Source organism: Benincasa hispida, chromosome 10, assembly GCF_027475165.1.
Source record: "Benincasa hispida cultivar pf3 chromosome 10, pf3_genome.v1.1, whole genome shotgun sequence".
Classification (NCBI taxonomy): domain Eukaryota; kingdom Viridiplantae; phylum Streptophyta; class Magnoliopsida; order Cucurbitales; family Cucurbitaceae; genus Benincasa; species Benincasa hispida.
This window is the reverse complement of record NC_143487.1, coordinates 10,142,068-10,151,605: the sequence shown is the minus strand read 5'-3', so window position 1 is coordinate 10,151,605 and position 9,538 is coordinate 10,142,068. Positions and strand designations below refer to the sequence as shown.

Here is a 9,538-nt window from a genome sequence, read left to right as displayed (position 1 = left end):
GGAAAGTTGAGCACTCGGAAACAGTGGTGACAGGTATGCTCCTAATCTTGGGGCACTATGCCTTGGCATTGTTTGACTCTGGCTCGTCTCACTCTTTCATTTCATCGTTGTTCGTAAAGCATGCTATGTTAGTTTTAGAACCCTTGGGTTATGTTCTATCAGTATCTATACCGTCAGAAGAAATTATGATAGCAAGTGAAAAGATAAAAGCGTGCTAGTTAGAAATAGCGAATCACACCCTTGATGTGACTCTGATAGTGTTAGACATGCGTGACTTCGACGTAATTCTTGGCATGGATTGGTTAGCTGCCAACCATGTTAGCATAGACTGTTCTTGTAAGGAGGTGATTTTTAACCCCCCTTGGGAAGCCAGTTTTAAGTTCAAGAGGGCCGGGATGGTAGTTTTGCCCAAGGTGATTTCAGCAGTAAAGGCCAAGAGGTTGATTAACCAAGGTGTTTGGAGTATCTTGGCTAGTGTAATTGACATAAGAGAAACCAAGATTGCACTAACCTCTGAACCAGTTGTGAGAGATTATCCCAATGTGTTTCTGGAAGAACTTCTAGGCTTGCCTCTGCCAAGGGAGATTGATTTTGCAATCGAACTGAAGCCAGGCACTATCCCCATATCCAAAGCCCCATACAGAATGGCTCCGGTAGAATTGAAAGAACTGAAGGTCCAACTACAGGAATTGCTTGATAAAGGGTTCATACGACCCAATGTTTCTCCGTGGGATGCACTAGTGTTGTTTATGAAGAAAAAGGATGGATCATTATGTTTATGCATAGACTACCAGGAGTTGAATAAGGTGACCATCAAGAATAAGTACCTGCTTCCTAGGATTGATGACCTGTTTGACTAGTTACAGAATACTACTGTATTTTCCTAGATTGATCTACGGTTAGGTTACCATCAACTGAGGATCAGGGACAGTGATATCCCCAAGACTGCGTTTCGGTCCAGATACGAGCATTACGAGTTCATTGTGATGTCTTTTGGTCTGACAAATGCTCTAGTGGTATTCATGGATTTGATGAACCGGGTGTTCAGGGACTTCCTGTACACCTTTGTAATCGTTTTCAATGATGACATTTTGGTCTACTCCAAGACAGAGGTAGAACACGAGGAACATCTTTGGAAGGTCCTAGGAACGCTAAGGGAAAACAAATGTATGCAAAGTTTTCTAAGTGCGAGTTCTGGCTATGGAAGGTGTCCTTCCTTGGGCATGTGGTGTCGAAGGGCGGGGTTTCAGTGGGTCCAGCTAAGATTAAGGCCGTTACCAATTGGCCCCGCCCTACAACGGTTAGTGAGGTGCGCAGCTTCCTGGGATTGGTTGGGTACTATCGTAGGTTTGTAGAGAATTTCTCTAGCATGGCCACGTCATTGACTCAGCTAACCAGGAAGGGAGCTTCGTTTGTTTCGAACAAAGCTTGTAAGGACAGTTTTTAGGACCTCAAGCAGAGGTTAGTTTCAGCACCGATTCTCACTGTACCAGACGGCTCTGGGAACTTCGTGATCTATAGTGATGCTTCTAAGAAGGGTTTGGGTTGCGTGCTTATGCAACATGGTAGGATGGTCACCTATGCCTCCCACCAGTTGAAAAACCATGAGCAAAACTATCGTACCTATGACTTGGAATTGATAATGGTGGTATTTGCCCTGAAGATCTGGAGGCGCGACTTGTATGGGGAAAAGATTCAAGTTTTCATCGACTACAAGAGTCTGAAATACTTCTTCACCTAGAAAGAGTTAAACATGAGGCAGCGCATGTGGCTCTAGTTAGTAAAGGATTACGACTACGAGATCCTCTACCACCCAGGTAAGGCGAATATGGTAGCCGATGCCCTCAGTCGAAAGGTCGCTCATTCGGCCGCCTTGATCACTAAGCAGGTTCAATTGTGTAAGGATCTGGAGCAAGCAAAGATCGCGGTGGCAGTGGGGGAAGTCACTTTGTAGCTAGCTCAGTTGACAGTGAACCAACCTTGAGGAAGAGGATTATTGTTGCACAGCAGGGTGATCTGGACCCGGTTAAGAAATGTTGTCAGGTAGGGTCGAGCCAGGCAAGTGAATTTTCTGTGTCGGTGGACAAGAGTCTTTTGTATCAGGGACGGTTGTGCATCCCAACAAATGATGGCCTGAAAGGGGAACTGTTGGCAGAAGCTCACAACTCTCCATTCTCGATGCACCCAGGTAGTACCAAAATGTACCAAGATGTGAAGCGGTATTGTTGGTGGCCTAATATGAAAAGGAAGATAGCTGACTATGTCAGCAGATGTTTAGTCTGTCAGCAGGTGAAAGCCCCGAGGTAGAAGATAGCAGGCTTGCTACAGCCATTGGATGTGCCAGAATGGAAATGGGAGAGCATGGCTATGGATTTTATTATGGGTTTTCCCAGGACAGCGAAGGGTTTCTCAATGATTTGGGTTGTGATAGACAGACTCACCAAGGTGGCACATTTTATTCCAGGAAAGCCCACGTACGCGGTGAGTAAATGGGCTCAGCTATATATGAAGGTAGTAACATTGCATGGTGTGCCAATATCAATTATGTCCGACAGAGACCCTCGTTTCACCTCTAGTTTTTGGAAGAGTCTCCAGGCAGCTTTAGGGTCGCGGTTGAACTTCAGTACAACTTTTCACCCTAAAACTGATGGGCAAACATAACGTTTAAATCAGATGTTGGAGGACATGTTGCGCGCTTTTGCGTTGGAGTTCTCAGGGGGTTAGGACTCCCACTTGCATTTGGCAGAGTTTGCTTATAATAATAGCTACCAGGCTACCATTGGCATGTCGCCGTTTGAAGCTCTTTACGGTAGAGGTTGCAGGTCTCCTGTTTGTTGGGGTGAGATTGGGGAGAGGAAACTGTTGGGAACTGAGTTAGTAGAGTTGACAAATGAGGCCATGCAGAAGATCAGGGCTAGAATGCTAGTAGCACAAAGTAGACAGAAAAGTTACGCTGATGTTAGGCGTAAAAATCTGGAGTTCGAGGTAGGTGACAAAATGTTCCTGAGAGTGGCGCCGATGAAGGGTGTCCTGAGATTCGGGAAGAAGGGTAAGTTAAGTCCGCATTTTGTAAGGTCATTCGAAATCTTTGAGCGAGTCGGCTTTGTGGCTTACCGTTTGGCCTTGCCACCATCTTTCTTTGTGGTCCATAGTGTCTTTCATGTCTCTATGCTGAGGAAGTATTTAACGGACCCATCTCATGTGGTGGACTTTGAGCCCTTGTAGCTGAATGAAAACTTGAGTTACGAGGAGAAGCCTGCGCAAATTGTGCCCAAAGAGGTGAAAGTTTTGTGTAGCAAGGAGGTGCCATTGGTGAAGGTTCTGTGGCAGAACCATCAGTTTGAGGAAGCAACTTGGAAGCGAGAGGACGAGATGAAAACACTGCATCCAAAGCTCTTCCAGGATTAGAACTTTCGAGGATGAAAGTTTAATAGGGGGGAAGAATGTGACACCCCAAAGATTTATACATATATTTATTTATAAAAAAAAAAAGAGAGAGTAAATAGTTAATTAAGAAAAAGAGAAGGGGAATTAGGATCATAAATGAGGGTTTAGGGAACCTCGAGTTGCGTGCAAGAGAAAAAAAATTCCTTTTTTCTTTTTCTTTTCCTCTTCCTCCTTCCAGCCCTCACGAAACGCTCCCCTTCACCCCAACTTTTTCGCTGCCGCCTCCTCACACCTCAACCCAGCGCGCTTTATCTTTGTCCACCGTCCACTGTTCGATCGTATGTCTCGGTCGTTCCAACCGCGCGAAGTTGCGTTCGCTTCCAACCGCGCTGCTTGACCGTTGCTTCCAGTCGCGCCAAGCTTCTTCGATTTTTTTTTCTTCCGTTTCCGTTCTACGTCTGCCAGTTGCCGACCGTTTTGGTTTTGCCAAGAATGTGGTTTTGGTGAGATTTAAGTTTTTTTGGTTTTTAGTTAATGGGTTTTGGATGGCTACCGATTTTTGGTTTGATTTAAGTTAATTCAGGGTACATTGTTGCTCAATTCAGGATTTCAAGACATTTTTCGGTACTGTCCAGCAGCATCAAGGTTCGCTTGGGCGCCTTTTGGTAAGCTATATTGGTTGTTCTAATTTAAATCTCGTTTCCCCAGTTGGTTTGGTGAATGTTGGTGTTTATTGGATTTTAGAATTTAGTTTTGAAACATTTCAGTTTGGCTTAGGACTGTTTTGGATTCCGTCCTTGGAGCTCAGTGTAGTTCTGGTTACGTCGGCATTTTTTGGGTGAGTGGTTTGTAGTTTTTTTTGTGCAGTTTAGGTGAATAGGTTGTGTTTATAAGGTTTAACATTAAATTGGTTTATTCTAGGGCAATTCGAGCGTCTGACTCGAGTCAAAGAGAGATTTGGTTGATAATTGAAGTTTGGTTGCTAATTGTTCGACATAATTTCGAGGTAAGTGGTTTACTACCGGTTTTCCCTCAACCCTAAGCATGTGTTACGTATTGGTTCCTTGGTTAGAATAAACTATTTTGGTATGCATACTGATCCGATGAGAATTTTGAAAGCTTACGCTTATGCCACTGTATATCAGTATTGTATGTTGTTGCACAATTTGATTGGGTGGGTAAATTGTGAATTGTTGGATGGTCTTGGCATGGTTTGTGACCTTATGATCTATGACCTTGTTTGCATGCTTATGTCTATTTGAGATTCTAGTGACTGTTAGTATTACCATTGGGTTATGCACATCGCATATTGTGAGCCTTCGGGCCACACCCTATGCTTATGTACAGTGTCCCTTTTTGGGATCACCACTTATGCTTATGATTGTGGTCCTCCACGATCACTACTTATGAAAGCGTGCCTTCGGGTTCGCCCCTTATGCCTATGCCTACGCCTATGATGCCCTTGTGCACTTTGGTCCAATGGGAAGACTAACAGCTCACTGAGTGGGCTCAGTAGTGGGCTGCTTACTGAGTATATTTATATACTCATCATTTTCTTTTCATGCTTTTCAAGTAGGGGAAACGATAGGCCGGCTGTTAGAGTTAAACAACACGCAGCGGAAGAATCAAGGATCCATAAACATTCTAATTCACTAATTTTGGCAAAAACTAAAGCATGTTGTTCATAAAAATGGGTTTTTAGAACATACCTTTGAAAAAATCTTCAAGAAAATCGTTGTTCAGCTGCTATCTTCACTTAATATCAACGTGAACCACCTCAAAGCCTTCCATACTATGCTCTTGGAGCTTTAGGCAGAGTTGTGGGACTCAAAAACAGCTTGTAGATATGGAGAAACAAGGGAAGCTCACAGCAGCAAGTTGAAGAAGACAACTTCTACTTTACCACGTTTTTTCTCTCAAAATTCTGTATTCATCTACTTCTCCAACAACTCCAATCTTCTTTATATATCAAGATGAACATGCAAGGAGATGGAGTGCATAGCTTGCAGCTCATGCTTGGAGAATCAAGGTAGAGAAGATCATGGTTTGTGTGTGAGCATAAAGATGATGATAATGGGAAAAAAACTTTTTCCACTTTGTGCCATGCAAAACGATTTTTCCATTTTTATTTTTAAAACAAAATTGACTTTTAATCATTTTAATTTAAAAATGGATTTTCTTAAATTAATTTCATAAATTAATTTTAAAATTAATTAATTTAATATTAAATATTAAATTAAGTTTTGCACAATAATCACCTTTATATATTTATTCTCTTGTTCCGTTTAATTTAAATGTTTCAAATTAATTTCTCAAGCTACCCTAAAGCGTACCCATTTACGAGCTAGTAGGGGGACCTCGCGGACCTACGGATCATGGGTTCCAACGATCCGAGATTAATCGGCTAAACTCATTAGACCGATTTAACCCCCATTCATTAACTAATGGGTGATTCCACTGAGCCCATAGCTGAACTCCCCTCACTGTAGATATACTATATCCACTCGATATAACCATGATTAGTAAGTTAACCCTTTACAGGTTGCTCGTAATAACGGCTGGGTCGAATCTCTGTTTTACCCCCGAAATTACCTCTCGTTCCTTAAGTTCCATTGATCCCCTAATGAACAATTGATTTGTGATCCAATCAATAAATCGAATCCCTCTCAGACCAATGAGAGGGTGAGGCCTCTTGTTCAAGACCCAAAATCAGCATTTGAAGGGAACAACCTCTCTACTAACCCTAATCGGTTAGGAGTGAATTCCCTCTTGCACCCTATGTTCCCAGCTATTCATCCGGTCTTATCCCCAAAATGGTAAGCTTATTGAGCAGAGGCAATTGGTCAACTCTCACCGTTTGCAGATCAAAGGATAATCCTGAACAAACAAGAGTTCATAGTTAGCTCAGGATTAAGGTTAAGTTACCTAGGTCATCGCTTTGAAATTATCAGTCTTAAACAGTAAACAACATTATAAAGTAAGAGTGACAAATTTCGTGGTCCGATCTTGCACAAAAATCATTTGCATAGGACACACCCACTCCTCATGTCTCAACATGCACGAATTAGGATCACTTCCGCATTTAGGATTTAAGTATTGGAGTCTGGTTTTGAAGTTAGGTATTTTTAGAATTTTCTAAAATATTCATTGATTTTATTTATTGAGTATTTACTTGTTATTCATTTTAAAGTTAGGTTAAGGGTACCCCGAACGGTAATTTTTTATTTTTTATGATTTCTCACCTTTGCTTATTGGAGTATTATTTAAATTAAATAAAAAAAAATTCTTATTCTTTTATATTGTTATTCTTTGAGAAAATGTATTTTCAAGCCTATGCATGCATAAAGTAGCATCCTAGAAACATATTAGAAATTTGGGTCGTTACAAGTTACATCTCACTCCTTAAGTACCACTGATTCCTTTAATGAACAATACAACATAGTCCAACTATGTGTGAACACCTCTCGGGCCAAGAGAAGGTGTGTGGCGCCACATCATTCAAGCCCCAGAATCAGCCCTTAAGGGAGCTTTCTATCTACTTACCCTGCCTCGAGGAAGGAGTGAATTCCATCTTGTGTAGTTGAGTTCCCTGCTCCCAAATCAGACGAATCCCCAAAATGGTAGGTTTGAGTCGGCGACCTGGCCATTCGCACCCATACAAATCAAAGGACCGCCCTCAATGGCAGGAATTCCCAACTCACTCAGGATTGAGGTCATGTTACCTATGATCATCTTAGTGAAGTGAAGTCTCTGTCATGAATAGTGTTATATAACGAGACGTTAACACTTTGTGATCAGGTCTTATACAAACTCTTTGTATAGGACGCCCTCGCTCGCATGTCCCCAACACGAATGATCAGGATCAGACCATCTGTGACAAGTCACAACACTTGTGACCATTTCATAAAGCGGGCTACATCCGTAGAGTTACCAGGATAAGGTTTTCCTCCTATATCCATATACTACAGACCATTTTGGTTATCACTCAAGACATGATCCACTTGTGTGTCACCACATACATGCTTGAGTCACATATAGATAACTAGAGATTTTATGTTTATTGGTTTGTGGTAAAGTAAATAAAACAAGTAACTGAGCAAAATACAAGATGTGAAGTAAATATCATATATTATACAATACAAGCGTTCGTACAATCTGTTTACAAACTACAGGACACGAGACTTTAGGGTATTACCCTAACAACCCCCACTTCTCATGTCATAACATGTATGAATTAGGATCACATCATCTGTAGCACTTTACAACTCTTTGTAACAACTACAGAGTGGGCCGCATCTAATAGTGTTACCGGAATAAGGCACCCAACCTTATTAGTTATTCATATACTATAGATCATTTTGACTATTTACTTGAACCTAATCCACTTTTATGTATCCACATAAAGTTTAAGTACTCATGTAATAGTCATGGATCTTTTAGTTTATTGATTATTTCTAAAACGAAATAAGCAATACATATTTTCAATAACAACTTATTGAATTTTCAGAATAAGTTTTATTGTTTATAAACCACGAGTTTTAGGACATAAAACCCAACAATACTAACTCCATGTTCCTTCTCATGTAGGCAACGATATCAATTGGATGACATCAGATCTTATCATTCGCTTTTGAAATAGATTTAGCACTCACTCACGATGAATGAAGTTGCTTGCCTATGATCACTTTGGACAACTATTATTGAACATATGTGTTTGTCCACAAATTTACGAATAATCCACATCTGACCTTTAGCAATAAGTGATGACCGAATAAACCAATTGCATCCATCATCTTTGCACCTCATTACTAGTCGCGTACGACTAGACTTCACAGTTTTCAACTGAAAACTGCATTTCAAGGCAAAAATGTATATTGCTTTCTTCTGTTCAATCTAGCTGTGAAAAACATAACCTTCTTTAAATACAACATCTTCTAATATGGCATCAATATCAACCAAATCAACGAACCTACACTCTGTCCTACTACTAATGGAGCCATTAAGTATGTGACTGTAACTGTCATGCATAGACCCTGTATTTGAATCCACCTCATTGTCACCCTCACCCCATTCCACAACTATGCAAATATCATCGAACATATTGCTAGCAATAATAGAAAGACACCCAAAAACATCCTTGTCTTATGAAATCTTAATCATATTCAATTGACTTGATCTAGAGCTATACATAGTTAAACCAGTAATAACTTGATTACCCCGAACATGTAACTTCCTAGCAATAACCTTTTTGAACTGTCGAAAATTGGAATCAATCGAAACATGCAAACAAGCAATATTAAAGTTGTTATATTGTTTGTTGTCGTGCCACACGCTCCCATATAAAATCATGATCTACTAAAGCGACATTGGACTGAAATATAAACAAAAAAACTGCAATTACAATTAACATTAAACAAGTATCTTTGAATCAAGACAAGATATACTTACAAGTACGTTATATTTAGAAAATACACCAGCAGAATGGAAAAAACCCAGAAAATAACCCATTAGAAGGGAAGCAGTGGAAACAACCCCAATGGCATAAGGGGTTTTCCGATGTTGTGTTTCCCTAGTTTGATTGCATCTAAAATGACTGCAGACCAGATGGAAGGATGGAGGAAATATTATGTTTTTTTGGCTATCGAAGTTACGTAGAAGGGAGAATCCGCAATCAAACTAGACCCACTAGAATGACATAAGGGAAGAAATACCTTTTTCGATGATCCAAAACGGTGGCAGACCAAACGAAATGAGGGATTAAATACTCTATTTTCCGGCGACTGAAGGTACGGAAGGCAGAATCGACTGCAATCAAACTAAACCCACAAAAATGACGTTGGACCGTTTGTTTCAAACACGCAGAAAATACACGATTTTGGGGATACTCCTACAACCGTGGAAGAAGGCGTGAGAACTCCAAGGGCATGTTCGAAAATCAAATTAGTTGATGGGCCCACACCAATGTTTTTTGGCCATAAATCATGAAAAAAAAAAATAAAAAATGGCTATTCCCCAAATGCATATTCTATTGACTTATTAACTCCACTAGTGGCCCAAATGGCCCTTATTATATTTGTATTGAAGGTTTAAAATTGATGCCTTAATTTTTTTTCAAATGAAAATATTTTTAAAAAATGTCTATTATAATATA

General features: G+C 40.4%; 1 protein-coding gene across 1 annotated transcript; it reads left to right on the top strand.

Annotated features, from left to right (window-relative positions):
• Positions 1-266: 266 nt before the first annotated feature.
• Positions 267-4,229, top strand: LOC150033097 (uncharacterized). Its single transcript, XM_090306279.1, has 10 exons — positions 267-806; positions 888-1,112; positions 1,208-1,300; positions 1,664-1,718; positions 1,904-2,188; positions 2,290-2,481; positions 2,747-2,985; positions 3,226-3,318; positions 3,993-4,052; positions 4,155-4,229. The coding sequence occupies exons 1-10, from the start codon at positions 267-269 to the stop codon at positions 4,227-4,229; spliced, it is 1,857 nt and encodes a 618-aa protein (XP_090162405.1).
• Positions 4,230-9,538: the final 5,309 nt, after the last annotated feature.